Below are 20,775 nucleotides of genomic sequence, written 5' to 3' on the forward strand. Positions count from 1 at the left end.
CTGTACAAAGATTTTTCAAAGCAGAATATTTATCATAATGAAAAAAAACCTCTAAACCTGTATGTCGAAAAAGGGGTTGAATTATCGAGGTAATTTTTTAAATGGTAGAGTAAAAAGAAGTGTATGACATGAAAAACTGCTATGTTAACTTTAAGAATTGGATATGGATTAGGTATGAATTGGATATGAATTATGGTTATAGCTATGGGAAACAAATTTGTATATTATTTAAAATTATATTTCCATTTTCCCCCTGAAATACCGTTCACATTGTCACACATTGACATATATAGACTACCACGTGTAAGATAGCTAGCTAGTGAGAAGCTGCTGTTTAGCATAGGGAGCTCAGCTCAGTGCTCTGCGATGACCTAGAGGGGTGGGTGGGGAGAGAGGGAGGCTCAAGAGGGAGGGGACATATGTATAGCTATGGCTGTTTCCAGTTGTTGTACAGCAGAAACCAACACAACATTGTAAAGCAGTTATCCTCCAGGTAAAACTAAATAACTTTTTTAAAAAACAGGATTGTGTTTCAGTGGTAGAACTATTAGGCAACTTTTACTGTTCTTCTTTAAAGTTCATATTTCCGTACGAGGAACAGCCCTCTTCTATTATTAAAATTCGTAATGGATGTCACGAATTGGATTTTACGTCTTTCAGTCCCCTTCCTGTCTACTGTGCCTTTATCTAGAACCTGGACCTCCTTTCTGCATATTGTGGATGAATCTACGTAACCATGGCTCTTCTAAACTCAGTCCTCACCCAGACAGTAGTCAGCTAGAACAGATTAACTATGGAAAATTCAGAAGTGAAGATGGTTCTTTCTATTGCAGTTCCCCCTCATCCTTCATGAGCAGTCCTGATGAAGAGCTCTTTGAATAGGGAGAAACAGCTCAGAAGAAATCCACTTACCCACATTGTGAAAGAAACCCAGTGCTAGTTAGAGCAATACCTCTTTTCACTATTTCTGAGTTTACCTGTTTTTTTTTTAACCTTGTGATTAAGCAGGTATTGCTTGATAGAGGACAAAATGTATCTGTAAATTTGTGAAGCATCAAATAATGAAAAATAACGTACTGAATGTTATCATCTTTAGTGACTGAGAAAACTCAAGGAGGACACATACTAAAATAGAAAGTCATTGCTTTCATGATACCCAACAGCCATGAATATAGTTTTTAATAGTCATAAGATCTAGTCCTTGGTTCTTTCTTCATGTAAAACATAGTATGTTTTGGAATTATGTCGTAAAATTTTTTTTTTTAAATTTCTGGCTGCATTGGGTCTTAGTTGTGGCGTGAGGGCTTAGTTGCCCTATGGCATGTCGGATCTTAGTTCCCCAACCAGGGATCAAACCAGAGTCCCCTGCATTGGAAGATGGATTCTTAACCACTGGGCCACTAGGGAAGTTCCATCTTCTATTATTAATTAATGTAGATTTGGGGGTGGATATGGCAGTGGCCAAGTCTTTTTCACTGAAACACAAGAACTTGGCATTTCAACCCTGTGTATGTTTCCTGATTTCCATTTGTTACAAGTTTTTATGTTGTAAACACATATTTCAGTAGTTCATCTTTACTTTCATTGCTTGGAGTGCTTTCATAAAGCACAATGGCCTTTTTCTAGTTCAGAAATGGGTGTATGTGGCTGAGCGCCCAAAGGTTTCCCATGTTACAAATACTAAGATGGTGTTTTGTGATAAAGAACTAAATCGAGGAAAAACAACAACTGTGACATCCGTTATTCTGTGTATGTTTGTATTTTGAGGGGAAAAGAGAAGGAACACTTGTTTCTTTTTTTTATTTTCTCCCCCTTTTCCATTTTAGACAAAGCCCGTTGCATTTGCAGTTCGGACAAATGTCAGCTACAGTGCAGCCCACGAAGATGATGTTCCTGTGCCAGGCATGGCCATCTCATTCGAAGCAAAAGATTTTCTGCATGTTAAGGAAGTAAGGAGAGTAACTGCAATTTCTAGCTGCATGATTTTTTTTTTTACCTTGAAGCATTATTTCTTACTTCTCATTGCTACGAAATAGCACGTGTATAGCCGTGATTATATAACATACACATGAAATCAGTGCCTCTCAACCTTTTCCAAAATAAATATAGTCTTTTTAAAGAAGAAAAGAGTCACAGGCTTCTTGGAATAACCTCAAGGCTCCCCCGGGCTCTGTGACCCAGAAATCAAGAACCACTGGAGTAGATGGGCCTTTTTTTATACTTAACCTGTACTTTTTCTTTTAATGTTTAACCTTGACCATGTGTCATTTGTCTCTCATGTCCCAAGTTTAAGCATCTGGGGAGAGTTTAATAATAGTATCTAGAATTCACGGTCTCTCCTCTCTGCTAACAAGGTCTAAACTCAGAGCGCTGGTGCACTTTCTCCTTCTTTGGTGGTGAATTGCTGTAGGGGAAGGAGACATGGATGGAATTAGAGCCAATGAGACAAGAAATAGATATCAGGAACATCCCTTTTCCTCCATGCCAAAGCCTCCACTTTCTGTTAACAATGACTCAATCTGTAAATTGGAAAAAATTCACTCTTAATTAAGGTTTATTTTGAGTCAACATTTATCAAAGCCAGCTCTGCCAGAGATTTCCCCTCCATGATGTTCTCAGGCTGTAAGTGTGAGACTCTTGAACCTGTAGGAATTTTACCATTGGAATACTTCCATCTAGGGAACAGCGTGTCCTAGGGAGCATATGTCAATGTAACTGCTCAGGCACTAAAGGCTATGAGCAAAAGAGGTGATGACTGCCATTGAAAGAGCCTAGAGAATATAGAGCCTACCATTTCTTTAACTTTTCAAAAGAGCTGTTATTTCTATTCAGCTTGGAAAAATTGAAAGTTAAAGTGTCAGTCGCTCAGTCGTATCCAACTTTTTGTGACCCCATTGGACTGTAGCCCACCAGGCTCTTCTGTTCATGGGATTCTCCAGGCAGGAATACTGGAGTGGGTAGCCATTCCCTTCTCCAGGGGATCTTCCCAACCCAGAGATTGAACCTGGGTCTCCTGCATTGCAGGCAGATTCTTTACCATGTGAGCCACCAGGGAAGGAAGTCCCTTGGCTAGGAAGGAAAAACAGAAAAAATTCTCAGAAGTACAATAAGCCTTAACTTTCACTTTACAACAGAAAGTTAGGTGAATCCAGGCTCCCATCCCAAGGGCTGATACTTAGAGAAAGAAAAGAAAAACAGAATGGATTTTCTTCTTTGAAATGCTGACTTTAAAAAAGAAAAAAAAAAAAAGCACAACATAAGAGTTCCGAATTAAGTTTTGTTTGGGCCAAAATGAGGCCTATAGCCCAGGAGACAGCACCTTGGATAGCTCTGAGAAACTGCTCCAAAGAGGCAGGGGAGAAGGCCAGCATCTATGTGATTTTGGTGAAGGAGGAGTACTTGCAATCAAGCACATATTTTTGCAGAAGGTTTCTGCTAGTCATGAGGAGCAGTCATCGTCATGCAGAACTTTAGTGCTTTTCTAGATATGAGAAGATGTAAGAATTAGGCTCATAAAATCAGCTCCTGAAAACATCTATCTGAAGACCTGTTCTGCCAGTTTTTTCAAAGCACAGAGTGCCTCATTTCTGTTCTCCACCCTGAACGCCTTTCAGGGAGTGTTGAAGGTCAGTGGCTGCAACAGCACACGATTTAGTCCTTGCGGAGGTAGATGACAAGTGCCAGTTTGTAGTTGACAGAAATGCTCAAGAACAGGCTTGAAAAATACTATTCATTTGAGAGACATCAAACCAGATCCTAAAGGTATAGGATAAATATTCCAGGCACAAGAGAGAAATTACCAACATTCACATAAGTCGAGAAATCATTTGTGAACACCAGATTGTGGTCATTATAAACCTGTTTGCAACAAAGATACATTTTGCTCTGACATCAGGTATTTCAGGTGAATGTCAGTATTTTTCACTCATAATACTTCTAACTACTCTGATTATACAAGAGGAAGACTTTCTGTAACATTCCCTAGTTCCTAGTGGTCTCTTGTCAGGAAGAGCTGTTAATCTTTGAATAGGAAGAGTTACCCTCCTCATGGTGCCAGCAGCTGCAATGAATTCAGGAAAATCTCACAGTCAGGAAAGTGAAGGCAGAGTCAAGCCAGAGATGGCTTGTTGAGCATCCTGAAAATACTTCATTTTTCGCATACTCAACACGTGAACCTACAGGTTTCTTGACTTGTGATATTTGAGGCAGAGTTCTCTGTAATGGCCATAATATTTCTCTCCATTGAAAAAAGTTAACCAAGAAGATAAAGGATGTGAAGATTCATTTAACTTCTGTGCACTGATCTGAACAACTTTGGTTTTTTTGTTTAGAAATTTAACAATGACTGGTGGATAGGGCGATTGGTTAAAGAAGGCTGTGAAATCGGATTCATTCCAAGCCCAGTCAAGCTAGAAAACATGAGGCTACAGCATGAACAGAGAGCCAAGCAAGGGAAATTCTACTCCAGGTAGGAGAAAAACATCAAGTTTTTGTGTCAGAGTTCAGACTGTACTATCATTCATGAACCGTTGGTTACTGTAATCTCCAATCTTTATTTTATGTTAGAAAACTTACATTGTATTCGTTTCTATAATGATGCAAAAGCCATTGTCAATGACCATATTTTAGTGTCAGCAAGAATTTCTTTTGAGTGCCCACAAACAAGTCAAATAGAAGGTGCTTTGTGGTTTGGAACATCCGTCTCCATTCACTAGTATTTTATAACTCTCGGGCTGTTTTAGTTCAGACTAGTGATACGGTTTACTGAGAGCATTACAAATCCTGTGTTTTAAAAACATCACCCAGCCTCTCATTTTCATCCTCTACGAGAGAGAATCAAATGAAGTGTTACCATGAAGGAAAGAAAAGAGCTAGGGTCATAGCGTATTAAATTCAGGCTTTAGTGCAGGGGAGATTCTGAAGTCCTAATCTTGCTGAAAATACTCTGGCATCAAGCAGTCATGGTAACTAATCCCAGTATCCGGAGCTGCCTGGCATGGTAGGAAGATGTTTTAGAAATGACAGTCTCAGAGACCAGCAAGGAGCAGCTCTTGTGGTCTCTGAGTTTCACTTTCACTTAAGAAACTCAATTTTCAGTTCTACCCACTGCTTAACACTTAAAGAGAAACTCGGTAAGAAAGCAGTTAAAACTGTCCTTGCAGATGGCAATTAGATGAGTTATGTAATAAGCTGGGTCCAAATGATCTTTTTTCCTAGGAGTCTTAAGGCTGTTTGCCCTTCACTAGAATCATTAGAAGGGCTCCTCGAATATGGAGTAAATGTGAAAATGACCCCCTTGCAGACAAGTACAGGAACACGATTTGCTTCTTCCAGTGAAAGGATATGATATACACAAGTCTTTTCTTAAATGCAAATTGCTAAGCTTTTGTTTCCTGAAGTTTATGTTTTATCTGTTTCTATGAGGACAAAAAATCCTTTGTCAAAAACCATATTTTAGTGTCAGCAAGAATTTTTTTTCAGTGCCCACACACAGGTCAAATATAAGATGCTTTGTGGTCTAGAACATCCATCTTCATTCACTAGTATTTTTTTTTCTTTTTTTGCCTAAGTAGGTAAAAATATTGTTTTCTTGTTTTCTTATTCAGAGGTTTTTACATTTGTCTCCAAACATTTTAAATATACTTTTGTTTTGAGGGCATAGCTAGAATTCAGCAGTATTATAAAACTCAGATTTGTAAGTGATTAAAGAAAAATCCACAGAAATCAAAAGCAGTAGAATTGGAGCCTGGCTCAAGAACATGACATTTTTATGGAATTAAACATGAAGGGCAAATTTGCATTCTGAACATTTTGGCTCTTTGCACTGTTTGCCACAGTTTTACACAACTCAAATAATACTTTGATTGTTATGAAAATTCAAAGACTTAATAGTTTAGGGGAAAAAAACTTCTGGAAGAAAATGTTTTGGTCTTGCTAATGGGTATTTTTAAATAACTGCCAGAAATGGCTTCTTTAAATACCACTTTTTTACTACTTTTACAAGGTGTCTGGTGTCCTTGTTAAACATGCTAGGGTATCTTTTAAGAACCTTAAAAAGCCACAGAGGCCTTCTGGTGGTTGCTTAAAGCTTTGATGTTTATCTTTTTTACACGTTAAAATGCCAGGATGGTAGCAACAAAATTCAGCCTGTCACTGGTATTTTAGTGGAATTTATATTTTCTTATGAATATTCATAAAATATTAAACATATGTAAATATTTACAAAATCTCACTCTTGGATACACAGACACTGTGGCAGATTATGTCCACTAGACCTGGGCTTGGCAATGATAATAAACATTTGGCCATAAGATTGTCTCGCTGAAATTCCATGTCACTCTTTTAAAATATTCCTTTCCCTCCACCTCTGTGAGGGGGTCATGTAGTGTATCATTTTGCATGCAAGTCACTGGCAAAAACATCAATGCCACTGATCTTATATTAACTCCAGAGTTTCTAAGACACTAAAGCATGTCTCGATCAAACTTTAGAATTTGGTAGTTCTGAAGTTCAGATCATTCCTAAATGAGCCAAGTTGAACCCTCCATGTTAGCCATGTTTGAGAAATATTCAAGGTATACTCTGAGAGTTAAGTCATAGAACACTGTCATGCTCTCTCAAGTGTCTTTTAGAGAAGGGATCCCCAACCCTCAGGCCATGAACCAGTACCCCCGGCCCGTCAGGAACCAGGTCCCATAGCAGAAGGTGAGCTGCACACAAGTGAAGTTTCATCTATATTTACAGCCACTCCCCATCACTTGAATTACCTCCTGAGCTCCATCTCCTGCTCAAAGAGCTCAGTAAATGTAACACACTTGAATTATCCAAAACCAATCCACACCCTCTGTTCCTTGGAAAAATTGTCTTCCACAAAACTGGTCCCTGATGCCAAAAAGGTTAAGGACCCCTGTTTTAGAGGTTGGCAAATTTTATTATTGCTGTGTTGTTGGGTTGTTTTTTTTTTAATAGATTGCTCATGAATACTTGAATACTGTACATCTTGGTACACAAAAAAGAAGCAAGCTGCTTCTGGTGTACAAGAAAAAGGAGTAGGAACCCAGTGAAAAAGAAACAAGTTTGGGTGTTAGCCTGTGGGTTCTATGCATTGCTTCCAAGAGTCTTGAAAATGAGAAACAGGAAATCTATGCTCTTAATCCATTTGCGATCCTGGCAGAGGGTTTGTTGGGTGCAGCAGGTACCCTAGTTTTCCTCAGTCTCTCGGGGCCTTTTCAAATTAAGCCTTGAATCTGAAACAGAGACCTTGACACAGATGTTTCAAGCACTTCAGGAGCCCACTGGGAAATTACTCTTTGCCTCCTTGGAGGCAAGGCAGATTTAAAGTTCAATAAAAAACATAATGAGTAATCATCATGTTTATTGAGCAGTACAAATGTCTTCATCTCTGAAATAAGTGTCAGTTGTAATATAAACTTTTGCTTTACTCCAGTAAATCAGGAGGAAATTCATCATCCAGTTTGGGTGACATAGTACCTAGTTCCAGAAAATCTACACCTCCATCATCTGGTAAGTAGGTAGCAAGTGCTGAACAGTACCTACTGCATTTCATGCTTTTCTCCGTCTTACCTAGTTGTGTGAGTTTCCATAAACCGAGTCACTAGTTAACCCTCAAGATGTTCAGAGGGAGCAGAAATGAGAATGGTGTTAGGAATAATATGGGCAACTTTCTTTCTGCCTTTGAAAAAAAACCCAGAAATGGTGTCAGTGTGTTCACGGTTTAGAAGATCAAGATGATGAGCAGATTTAACTTTCTAGTCCCCCTCTACATGGTGGTCCCTGGCACATTGTCATGGTCTGTAAATGAATGAACATTCACCATCAATCAGAGTGCCATGGGAGATAAAAGAGAAGGATAAAAAAAAGTTTAGAAAAGTGAAGAAAGAAGGATAAAGTGATGATGGACTGATGGGTCTGACATGAACTCTACCCAGGAAGCTCCATGGAACATGGTAGAAGACGTACAGAAACACTGAACAAAAGATGGAAACACTTCCAGGAAGAGTAATGACTCTTTTTTCCCCAGAGCCCTGAAGAAGAATGTGAATTTCTGATTATTTTAGAAATAAGTATTTTAGAAATAATTTATAGGTCAGTATTGTTCAAGACATACTTGAAAAATGATTCCTTGTCTATCTGCAATTCATTAACTGAATTTGTATTTGCTCAGCCTGGCAACTCTACCATTCTGTGTTGAACTTGGAGTTCTGTATTAACAGGAGACAAATTGGTTGAATGGGGGTGAAAATTTATGATTGGAGTCTTAGTTTGCTAAGAGATGCAATTGAAAGTCAGAGGAAGATGGTAAGGATGGGCCAGTGGAGCATTTGGGTGATTTCTAGGGAGCTAGAAGTGGGAAGAGGTCAAAGACAGAGAATTCTGCCCCTGTGGAGAAATGAAGGAACAGTATAATTGCACCATGACTGCCTGGTCTTAAGGGTCCCCCTTGTTACTGATGATTGTACCTTGTTCCAAGATGTTAGCAGCTTTCATAGACCCATCCTAGCTTCTTAGTTAAAACTGGAGGATTTGTTAAGTGAGCAAAGTCTGAGCACAATAAGAAATCAACTGTTTTAGAATGTATATTGATTTCCAAAGTTGAGTACTTACAACTAGCTATAATTCTAAGTTAAGTAAAATAGTATGTTTGAAATGAAACATCAGAGCCGTTTAGGGATGATGTGAGGTTGTCTTCCCCTGATTGGTGGTGATTAGATATTCCCTGAGTGCCCAATGGAAAGGAGGCTTCTCTCTACCCCTCAAATGGGTGGAGTTGCAGCGATTATAGTGCAAACCTTATTCTCTTCCTCTGTGTCTTCAAAACTGTCTCAGAGACTCCTGAGGACTGTCACTAGCTCCTGAAATAGGAAAATGCCAGTTCCTTGTGTTAAACAGCATCCTTGCCCTCAGATTGCCAGCCCCACTTCTGTCAACCCAGAAGTTTTCTGTTTCCTTTAATTGAAATGTAGCCTTCTCATCATCTTGGCGATATAATGAGAGCTAACAACATGCATTTTGAAGAACAAGTGAGTGTGTTTGGAAAGTAACATTTCATTTCTGTAGCGGATGTTATGTGCATATGTGTTAAGTTGCTTCAGTCATGTCCAACTCTGTAATCCTATGAACTCTGTCCATGAGATTCTTCAGGGAGGAAAACTGGAGAATACTGCCATGCTCATTAGTCATTCCTGAACATCAAGTTCAATTAAGAGTTTCATATAATAAAGATGATTTTTTTATTCAATATCCTGTGATAACCCATAATGGAATCACTTTGCTGTATGGGAAAAATTAACATGATATGTTAAATCAACTATACTTCAATTTTAAAAAGGGAAAAGTACAAATTATATTCTTTAAAACATAGATAATTTTTGAAAAACAATCTCTTCATCATCATCACCTTACAATGTGCAAGTGCTGACATTTTCATCTGGTTAAAAAACTGTCTAAAGAAAACAAAGAGATTTTTAACTTCACCCAAGTTTTATACAGAGACAGTTTTATAATTTGGAATTACTTTTCTGAATACCAAGTGCAAACCACCCTGTGAGTAAGTGAACTAGAAATATTAACCACCTACAAAATATGTGACAGATGCATTGTAGGCATGTGACTGCTCAGTCTCTCGAGTCGTGTCTGACTCTTTGCGACCCCATGGAATGTAACCTTCCAGGCTTCTCTGTCCATGGGATTTCCCAGGCAAGAATACTGGAGCAGGTTGCCATTTCCTTCTCAGGTGGATCTTCCCGACCCAGAGATTGAACCCATGTCTCCCGCATCTCCTCCGTTGGCAGGTGGATTCTTTACCCATGAAACACCAGTGAAGCCCTAGTAAGTATGTTAGGCTCCTGCTATGCTTTTGTATCAACACTACAATTTACCTAATAGAAAACCTAAGAAAATTCTACAGAGAGGTTCCCCCAATCTTCTCAGACAGGTTCCACGGAAACCTGTTGAACCTATCAAATGTGGATTGGCCTCCAATGATTAATCATCATCTTTTGTTTCCCAAGGCCCTATCTACAAGTAAGCTCACCCATTATAAGACCAAAGAGTAGCAGCACTTGCCCCAAGTAAATATAATTGGAGGGTCTCCAGGATTTGGGAAAGGAAAAATTTCCACCTCGGACGTCCATGGTGGTCCGGTGGTTAAGAATCCACCTGCCAATGCAGGGGACGTGGGTTTGATCCCTGGTCTGGGAAGATCCCACTTGTTGCGGGCCTACTAAGCACACGCACCACAACCACTGAGCCTGCAGGCCACAAGTACGGAAGCCGATGTACCAAGAGCCCGTGCTCCACAGCCAGGGAAGCCACCACAGCAAGAGGCCCGCACACCCCATCTGGAGAGGAGCCCCTGCTCTCACAGCTAGAGGAAGCCCATGCCGCCGCAGCAAAGATCCAGCACAGCCGAAACCAAATGACTGTAAAAAGAAAAAGAGAGACAGTCCCACCTCACCCCTGGGGAATGAGGCAGTAGCTGGTTGCACAAAGCATACTGTACACCTACACGGGTGTGTCCACACGCTCAACCCTAGAACATCACTCAACTCGACCCAACTGTCTAAGATTACGCTTAAATTTAGAGTTCAAAAAACATTTCCAAGGCTCTCTGCCAAAAACAAATAATTTTTAAAACCAAAGCATGCTCATGAAGAGGACAAAAATAAACTATTTTTAAAGGAGACAGTTTTCCCAAGTAAATACTAACGTTTGCCAAGGTATGCTGATGCAAGCATGAAATTTAAAAGGAGCATCTCACACCTCTCAGAATAAGAACCATCTGAGCCTATTAAAGTATATAGAATCATTTAAAGAGTCAAACATGCTTCTCAACTTTTAGTAAATTTCTTGAATGTGTTTGGAAAGTAGCCAAATGATTTAGATGCTTTTAGATCTAAGTTAACCAAAGTCAAGACTAGAAAACTGTGAAGTCTTCAGTTTGAGATTTTGAGCCCTTATGTCCAAATGCAGGTAAATTGCAAACCTGACTCAGGCTGTGTATGTGTGTGTGTGTGTGTGTGTGTGTGTGTGTGTGTGTGTAGCCAAACATCTGGGCTATGGCTCAGCTCAACTTTTTATGCATTGTCACTCTTCCTTTAAATAAAAAACCCAATGGACCAATCATAACATTCAGTTCCTGAACTTTACCATCCCAAGGTCCTGTCAGCTCTGAAAGACCACTGAGTATCCTCAATTTCAGAGAGGCTGTCAAGGGTACTATCCCTTGAATGTAGCCTTTATAAGTCCAATAACAGATTAGAAAGGTAGAGCATATTAGAATTGACCACCAAAAGGGAAACTGATTGGGATGGTGGTTGTTTAGTTGCTAAATCGTGTCAGACTCTCTTGTGACCCCATGGACTGTACCCCATCAGACTTCTCCATCCATGGGATTTCCCAGGCAAGAACACCAGAGCAGGTTGCCATTTCCTTCTCTGGGGGATCTTCCCAACCGAGGGATGGAACCCGTGTCTCCTGCATTGGCAGGTGGATTCTTTACCACTGAGCCACCTGGGAAGTCCTTGACTTGGATTAAGACGTACTATAGCAGGGATTCCTAGTCAGTTAGGAACTGGGCTGTCCTGTGGGAGGTGAGCGGCAGGCTAGCCAGCGAAGCTCCATTTGTATTTACAGCTACTTCCTATCACTCGCATTACAACCTGAGCTCCGCCTCCTGTTAGATTAGCAGCGGCGTTAGATTCTCATGGGAGTGTGAACCCTAACCCCTAAAGTCAAGGCATAATATCTTGAGATTGCCACAAAATAGAAATAAAGTGCACGAGAAATGCAACGCCCTTGAATTATCCCCAGACCATGTTCCCCACCAGGTCCATGGAAAAATTGTCTTCCACAATACTGGTTCCTGGTCCCCAAATGCTGGGAGACCACTGTACTGTGGGACTAATGAAAACCTGACCCACACCCTCTCCATCTTATGCAGGAAGACACAAACAACATGTTCCCTAAACTGAGATTCAAGGAAGAGCCTCATTGGGTGGTATACACGTCAGCATTAGTTCAAACACTGGGCACATTTCATAATGTTTCTATTGTACAACACATGCTGATCCTAGAGCTTATCCAAAGGCACAGATGGGATAAAGAGAAAGACATATTTACTGGGCATATCTAACTACCTACCAGGAATTAATTCAGACCATTATGACTCATGGAGAAAGAGCATCCGACCTCAGCTTTATGCACGCAAGAGCTGATATTTGCAACACTGTGCTAACAATGCCAGGTGTTTGCTCCATCCCAGTATTTCGACCTAATCAAATAAAGAGGAACAATTCAACAAGACAGCTCATTTTCGAAAGGCTGAGTGAATCATCTAACATCCATAATAACTTCAACATTGAAAAATAACGTGACGCCTGTTGGATGATCTCTGGTCATTTGGAAAGGTTCACGGCGCCTGTCACAAGCCAGGGCAGCCAGCGTTTCAGAGGGCATGGAAGCTAAGGTGTTGAAACACCAAGCTGTCTGTCCTTTCACAAGAGTAATTTGGTCCTTAAATCTGAATGGACTGTGGTTTATGTTAAGAGAATGACATGAAAAAAGAGAGAGAGTGACATATGTAATATGAGGTTTTCCTGGGACAAGTTGATTTCTTCTTTTCTTCTTCTACTTGATCCCATCTAAAGGACAGAATAATTTTCTAGTGGGCTCAACTCCATAATATCTTCCTGAATCCTGACTCTTGATGACATGACCCTACTCAGGAAGCTTAGGGAATTGGATGAGAGCACCAGGATTGTTGCAGGACCTCAGCTGGAGAGGCAGCCTGGTGGAGGGATGGGATATAGCACCACAGAGGCAGAAGTAGATACTGAGCTTTTGCCAAGAACAAGTCCCTTCAACTCTGAGAATTTATCTTTTCAGTCTTGAAAAATAAGAGAGTTGCCATTGATTATGCAAATACTTTCCAGCTCTGGTTTCTGCCGTGGATCAAATTCTGTAGTGATTGCATGTGGATACACTGTATAAACCTCATAAGGAGATGATAAATATTTTTCATTGAAGATTTTAATTTTTCAGTGCTGTTTTCAGAGCCAATGAGTTTAAAAGGTGAAAGCATGTCAAACCACAGACCTAAACCCCTCATTCTTCAGATGAGGAGATCAGTGGTATAATCCCTTGGGTTTTACTGCCCTTCTGCCGCTGCCTCTCATGTAAATCCAGCGAATTTATATAAAATCATCAGGAGGCTACTTAGGCTGTTGTATAAGATTCATTTTGAGGTCATCGCATCCAATAGCTTCTAATTAGTTTTCCATCAGACCTGCCTCAAGAGTGCCCAGATCATGGTGAAATCATTTCCATCTGGTCCATCCTGGGACCCTCTGGAGTCATTTGTCTTGTGTATAACTTCTTTATGTCACTGGATTTAGGATTTTCTGTTCTCTCTGTCCCTCTCATGCCTTTTATAATTTCAGTGAACCATTTCACACTGCCCTTATGTTCATCCAAGCTCAATAAGAAATTGGAGGCATAAAGTGATCAAGGTTGCTGATTATCTGAAAGCTGGTTTAAGCTATGGGAAGAATCAAAGGTTTTCTGTCCTGACAGCTGATTTGGAAAATATCAATATTATATTTGAAACTACAAATTTAAAAACTTGTTCCTCTAAAAACAAAATCTTATTCAACAGATTGAGAGGATTTTTGTTTAATTTGATGACAGTCTTTATGTGTTTTACCTTGAAACTTGACTTTGTTGACTGTGCTTAGCACTCTGTGATAGATCTTTGACTATGATTAGCTTTGTTTGCTTTTCATCTTATTTTTTTGATAACCAATTTTTTCCTCTCCCATCTACCTGATGATTTTTGAATTGTTTGTCTGTATATAGCTATAGACATAGATGCTACTGGCTTAGATGCAGAAGACAATGATATTCCAGCAAACCACCGCTCCCCTAAACCCAGTGCAAACAGTGTAACGTCACCCCACTCCAAAGAGAAAAGAATGCCCTTCTTTAAGAAGGTAACATGAACTTCCAAGCTTGCGTCTGTCCACGCGCTCAACTGCACTGCGTCACATTTCTAGTCCTGTGGACTGTCTGCGTCCTTGATAAAGCCAATAACATGCATGCTTTGTTATTCTTTGTTTCTTTTCCATGCTGCTGTAGCTAAGCAGAAGCAGAAATCGGTAAGTTCACATTGACATAAGCTGTGTTTATCCTGCCCCTGGCATCATTAGCATTCAGTCCCACAGTTAATATTCAACACGATCATTTCTGTCCTAAGAAAAGAATGTATCAAGCAGCTAACTGAGTCCATTCAGACCAGCTAAATTCAGTGAGTGACCTGCGGAAGCACCATTACAGTACTTAGCCTTTTTGATGGAATAACAGCTACCACCCAGGGCATTCGTTCCAACATTCTAGGAACGTCCAATGCTGAAGACTCCATTTGTAATGCACCTCTCTCGGGCATGCTTCTGTCTCTATCACTTTCTTTCCTCCGGAAATTTAACTGATAATCAAGCATATGAAAAGCCATTATTAGATTCTGATTTATGATATCCAGATACATAGCTTGTACTAAAAAAAAAATTTTTTTTTCAATTCTTCAATTTTTAATTTAGTCAGTTATTTAAACTTCTAATCCACTAGGTGCAAAATCTGCAGATGAACAAGACCAGTGGAAAACTGCAGGCTTGTTTTGGCGGTTTACTGTGAGTTTTTCCTATTGTCATATATAAATCCTCTCCCCATGTTCTTGCCTCCTCCGTCACTCAGATCTCAGCATCCCACCCGTCGGATGGTGACACAGTGGCTGTGCGTAGAGCCTTTGCCACTGGCCAACCAAGATGCTACCCAGTGATCCTCTTGGTTCCCTGACTGGAAACTAGGGTACTGCTGAGCTCTCTTGACTCCAAAATCTGTTTCTTCCACGCACATTTTGTAGCTCTGAAGCATTATTTTTTAAGGATAATCTCCCCGTCCACAATCCCCCTTTCTTTCTTTTATATACCACTGTCCACCGCCTGTTGCACTGTGCTGTCTTTAGAGTCATTCTTTCTAATGTCAGCAAGTCCAGCACAACCTCTCACGACATACGTGGGCATGGAGTAGAATCTCCTCTGCCTCCAACTCTCCACACCCTGAGCCCTTCTCTTCTGTACAGTAGGATTCTGCCCTGTGGAGGAACTCTGAGTCATCAATGAGGTGTCAGATGCTGAACTATGTTTTGTTTTGTTTTTAAAAATAAATTGTGTTTGCTTTCATTGCGGAAGACTGAGATACTCCAAGCAAAAATTAAAACCCCTGGATTTTTGTGTGAACACCAAAAGCCACAGCCAACTATCCATCCACGACAGTGGGTCCATTTCTCTGGTCCTTTCTTCTTGTCACCACTAAAACTTATAGCCAGGTGACTTAACAGGATTCAGAGCAGCAGAAACCTAAAAATTGAGCATTGCTCAGCTGCTCTGAGCTTTACCCAACGGGAACATGAATGAAAACTGTGTTCATTGATAGGTTTTTCTGAAGTTTGCTGACTCCTAAATTCCAAAACATGAAAAATGTTTATTGTAATTCTTCCACTAAATAATTTGAACAAATTACACTTAGCAGGAGAGGATAGATTAAAAAGGATGGTGTACTGATCTATAGGGTATAAAGTTCCAATATTCCATCAAATAAGGTAATTTCTGTAGCTACCCTACTGATTGAAGAAGCTGATTGATTAGCAGCATTGCTATTAATAGTTGGCAGTCACAAATCAAAGGAACCCAAGACCCATCTAATACTGGGCCACTGACTATTTAAAGACTTGAAATAAAATTTCTTGGGAGCTAAAATGCATGCAACTGATATTACTAATTATAATGATGCAAAAGGTATTCTTAGACCACATAATTATAAGGACTTCTAAATATTTTCAATCTGATCCCAGGTGGTATAAATGCAATAACTGAATAATTTTGCTGAATTAATTTCATGTCATAATCTCATGAATATGCTTATGATGCCTTCGGCACTGGTATTCATTCTTCTTATGTTATTAATGATGTGGTCAGCTTCAATATAGACTTTTCAAAAACCAAAAAAAAAAAAAAAACAACAACAACCTGAGATGCAATGATAAGATTGTTTTCCATGTTCTAGGTTGCTTTTAGAGTGATGCTTGTGTGGCATTTGTGCTGTCACTGTGCTCTGTTTGTCTTGGGTTTGTTGGTTTGTTCGTTTGTTTTTTCTGTTTAAAAATGTATTCTACCTTGATTGTATCTATTAAAATTCATTTTGAGCACTAGATAAAGCTTTCAGCAGTAAAATTTGAGACAGCACAGTCACAGTCATAGCTTCTCCCCTCCGATTCTATTGTCCATGACTATGGGCAAAACTCCAATGGAAACTTTTGAATTTGAAATGCTTTTTCGTCCCCTTGCCATGCCCCAAGCAAAGTAAATTGGATCCAAGTCAGAAAGTTGGTAAAGGGCCATCTTCAGCAACAGTAATGTGTTCTTGAACGGCAGCCTGATGCAAAAATGGCATTCACATCTGCAATAAGTTGACTAAATTCTTCCAGCGGTTCAGAGATTTTTCTTTTGGTCGGTGTGATTCTTAACATATATGTATTGTTCAGACACTCCTCAATGCAGGAAGACTCCTGCCAGCATGATTTGTTTATCTCAGTGTCTCAGGCCATAGTTCTGTCTTCCACATTAAAGAAGTCATTTTTTTTCCCAGTCACTCTAACATTTTCTTCTATTAAAATAGCCAATTTTAAGATCCTTAAACAAATAAGTTATCTAATTTGGGGGGAAATCTTTCTTGTCATTATTATATTAGAAGCAGAAGAGCTGAAAATTGTTGCAAGTTTTAGAAATGGCTACAAAGTTAGGTCCTCCCCCTGCTCTTCTAAAAAAGAAATACAGTCTTGTGGGAGGGAATCAGTTAGTTATGTAAGAGAAACACCTCCTAACCAGTTCTTGAGAAGCACATGAGAACTGCAGGATGACAGTGAAGCTTGTGAGGCCGTGGAGGCCTGCTCGGATATTTAATGCATGAGAACCATCTTCCCTCCAAGACCCATAAACCTGACATTGTAAGTGTTTTAAGTTCCAAAGGACAGAAACCAAAAATCTAAACATATAGATCCATCGGCTGTGAAGAGTGATCATGATTCCATTTACTGAAACAAGCATGCAGGCTCCTCCAAACTCTCACAGCAAAATAGAAACTGTCAAGTATTTGGTCACAAAAGACCAAGGTTTTCTCCAGGTAAGACCAACATCTAAAACCCAAAGACCTTTCTTTTCTTTGTCATTAACCACATGGAGTCTGATCATTCAACTCTTGAGAAAACTCAAATGGATCTGAAAAGCAGTATTAACCTCCGGTCAAGCTTTTTAAAAGCACCTCTCCTGCATGAGGCATGTATTTGTCTGTTCTAACTAGTTTTTTGTTCAAAAGCAGCCCCTCCTGCATTAGGAACATCAGGAGCATTTGAGGAGAGCCAGAAAACTAGACAACTCAGTCACTTTGAAACATGAGGGAAATAAAACCATCCAGTCTTGGGTTGGGTTTATTTGGAAAAAGAAGCCGGTGCAAAAAGAATGGCAGTGTCTGGGAAGTTAGTGCCTGGTATCACAGAGTTGAGAAAGAACAGTGTGTGCATTGCATATTTGAGTTCCCTCTGCCTTTTAACCATCTGAAGGCGTCTCCTCTCTCTGCAGACAGAGCATACCCCTCCGTATGATGTGGTCCCTTCCATGCGACCTGTGGTCCTGGTGGGCCCCTCTCTGAAGGGGTATGAGGTAGGTAGCTGCCCTCTGGCACATCCTTGACCTTGCATGCTGACTTGACCTTGCACACCTCCCTCTCCTGACTCTTGAACTTGGAAAAAAGCTGGTGGCAGCAAAGCATGTTGTTTTCAAGCCACGGGGTACATTGCTACAGTTCTGTTCTATTTTGTTTCCTTGGCTGTTGCCTTGGAGATGTATACATGCCACAGTTGACTCAGTCTGGGGAGACAGTGTCAAATGGAGATTGATGGAGGCCCCTTGCAGTGTTGTTAACAGTCCCTCCAAGAGTGAGTTTGGGAAACTTTGTCTTTTTTCATTGTAATGTATCAAAGCTCAGCCACAGAAAAAGGGAGCGACCCTCACATGCTACTTTTTCCCAATGGGAAGCCTTGATTTTTAACATTAAGAGGCATAAGACTGTTTTATCATAATTAGTAATGTTTTTTCATGTCTTATTGTGTGCTCAATTGCAGGTCACAGATATGATGCAAAAAGCACTGTTCGATTTTTTAAAACACAGATTCGAAGGGCGGTAAGTATTTCAGAATTCTGGGTTTTGTGGATCTTTTCCTTAAAGATGAAACTGAAACCTGGGTGGGGCAGGTGGATGGATCCTAAGAGAACACTGGCTTCTCAAACCTCTGTGGTGACAGGATGTAAGTTCCATTCAGTTCGATCTGATTCAGTACGTATTTATCATACTTACTCCACACAACCTCAGCTCTCCGTTCCTACACTGCATCTGTAGCTGAATTTGGTCAAACCCCTGCTGATGAGTCTCACCCTAAATTCACGACGAGCTAGCCCTCAGTGCTGCCCAGGAATCATATTCTATGTGCCTCTTCCATCCATTTTTCTACTCCTCTGAAAGGCTTTCACAGCATTTACTTGCTCATCGAGCCCTTCTCCTCTTGAGCTTCCTGGTGAACTTGCTTCCTGTTGCTTTGAGCAAACAGAAGCAAGCAGAGGAGACCATCCAAGTGTTTCCGACAGCCGCACACCCATCCCCCTTACTTATTTGCCTGAATGTTCTGCCTTTTCTCCTGTTACTGTGAGCGATGGCAAACCCCCTACCTGGTGCTGGATCCCATTCTTCATCTCCACCCACACTGCTATCGCAGGCCTTCCCCTTCTCTGCTGAGCCAGGCATTGTGAGGAGCAAAATCAGACAAGGGCCTTGGCTTCACAGAGTTTACTGGGGGTGTATTGAATGGCAGCCTTGAATCAAATAACCAGTAGGCACCATAGTAACATTTCAGCCAACTCCTGAAGCATCAAAGATAGGATTGGAGTCTAAACTGGAAGCTTTTAAATGTAAACTAAGCATAGGTTATTGGGAACCTGGGAGCAGACAGAGCTAGGGTGTATTTCTGTATTTTTAATGAGACACACTGGGTGCCTCTCTTCTCCACATTTCTTTCCTTTTCCTGTCTGGCAAAACAAGTGCAGTAAATGGAATCTGTAGATTTCGCTATTCTTTTAGATCTCTCGCTTTCTTCCTTGAACACACCAGCTTTCATGACTGTTTCTTGTTTATATTGACTTTGGTCATGAGGTAGGAGTTAGATAGGCCCCAGGCTGAACACCTGCAGCTGGCTTCCTGCTGCCCTTTGAAAGACCAGAGATGGGCACAAGTGAGATGATTAGCCAGAGACAACCTGGAAAACTGCCCCAATAAGCAACCTTCTGTTGTGCAAGCTTACTCCAGGTCCCCCCATGTGCTTTCCATGCATACTGTGCTTCTAATAAATTTTGTCTCTTTGTTGAACTCTTTCTTCAAAGACAAGGACCAAGATCTGTTCCATAGCCAGAATCAGTAGGGGAGGCAGGGCAAAGAGGGGAGCTTTTATAGTAGGATATTGTTAGTTCAGTTCAGTTGCTAAGCCTTTTCTGACCCTTATGACCCCATGGACTGCAGCACACCAGGCTTCCCTGTCCTTCATCAACTACCAGAGTTTGCTCAAACTCATGTCCATTGAGTCAGTGATGCCATCCAATCATCTCATCCTCTGCTGCTCCCTTCTCCTCCTGCCCTCAGTCTTTCCCAGCATCAGGGTCTTTTCCAGTGAGTCAGTTTTTGCATTAGGTGGCCAAAGTATTGAAGCTTCAGCTTTAGCATCAGTCCTTCCAAAGAATATCCTGGATTGATTTCCTTTAGGATTGACTGGTTTGATTCCCCTTGCTGCTTGAGGAATTCTCGAGAGTCTTCTCCTGCACCACAGTTCAAAAGCATCAGTTCTTCAGAGCTCAGCCTTCTTTATGGTCCAACTCTCATCCATACATGACTACTGGAATAGTCATAGAACTGAAAGCAAAGGACTGAAAGAGACAGAAAATGGAAACTAGAATCTGTGTTTCAAAAAAGCCTTCACGAGACTTCCCTGGTGGTTCAGTGGTTAAGAATCATCCTTCTAATGCAAGGGACACAGGTTCAATCCCTGGTCAGGGAACTAAGATCCTACACACCACAAGGCAACTAAGCCTGCATGCCACACTCAAAAAAAAAAAAAAAAAAAAAGCCTGTGCCCACAATGAAGACCCAGCACAGCCAAAACTAAAAAAACAAAGACTTTAGAATCAGAGTCTTCCTAATCAGATGTTCCTCATTAAATAGTTTTGCTTTGCATGACTTTATAAAATATAATTTATTTCATGCTGGGAATCACAGCTTGATCTTTGGGCCTTCAGCTTGGTCTAGACTCTGGCCCAACCTCTAATTGGGCCCATGTAGCTTTCACTTCTGTGTTCTTGACTTTGTCATTTATCACCATTTGGAATTGTCTACATGAACCTACTTACCCAGAAAATTCTGCTAGACCAGGCACTTCACTCTCTATGACTGAGTTAACCCACTACTCTTCTCTAAATGCCAAAGATGGGGGAATGAGATGGGTTCCCTGACCTCTATTTCAACCTGAGTTAAGCTCTGAACTTGGAAGATAGACTCCAGCTACAGGGTGCATCATGGACCCATGTTCTACCGTATTAGCCATCCAGA

At 40.6% G+C, this 20,775-nt stretch overlaps 1 protein-coding gene across 7 annotated transcripts in view; it reads left to right on the top strand.

The window, feature by feature from the left end:
• CACNB2 (calcium voltage-gated channel auxiliary subunit beta 2) overlaps positions 1–20,775 on the top strand; it is a 421,050-nt gene that overhangs the window by 368,054 nt on the left and 32,221 nt on the right. For 5 of the 7 annotated variants that reach the window (XM_018057157.1, XM_018057158.1, XM_005687989.3 and 2 more), the window contains 6 exons: positions 1,827–1,949; positions 4,332–4,468; positions 7,448–7,524; positions 13,876–14,009; positions 17,709–17,789; positions 18,251–18,309. In XM_018057157.1, the coding sequence (XP_017912646.1) occupies positions 1,827–1,949; positions 4,332–4,468; positions 7,448–7,524; positions 13,876–14,009; positions 17,709–17,789; positions 18,251–18,309 (611 nt within the window). Of the gene's footprint in view, positions 1–1,826; positions 1,950–4,331; positions 4,469–7,447; positions 7,525–13,875; positions 14,010–14,154; positions 14,175–17,708; positions 17,790–18,250; positions 18,310–20,775 lie in introns of all 7 variants that reach the window. The other 2 variants (XM_018057159.1, XM_005687990.3) reach the window with 1 other exon arrangement.

This window comes from Capra hircus, chromosome 13 (assembly GCF_001704415.2).
Source record: "Capra hircus breed San Clemente chromosome 13, ASM170441v1, whole genome shotgun sequence".
Classification (NCBI taxonomy): Eukaryota; Metazoa; Chordata; class Mammalia; order Artiodactyla; family Bovidae; genus Capra; species Capra hircus.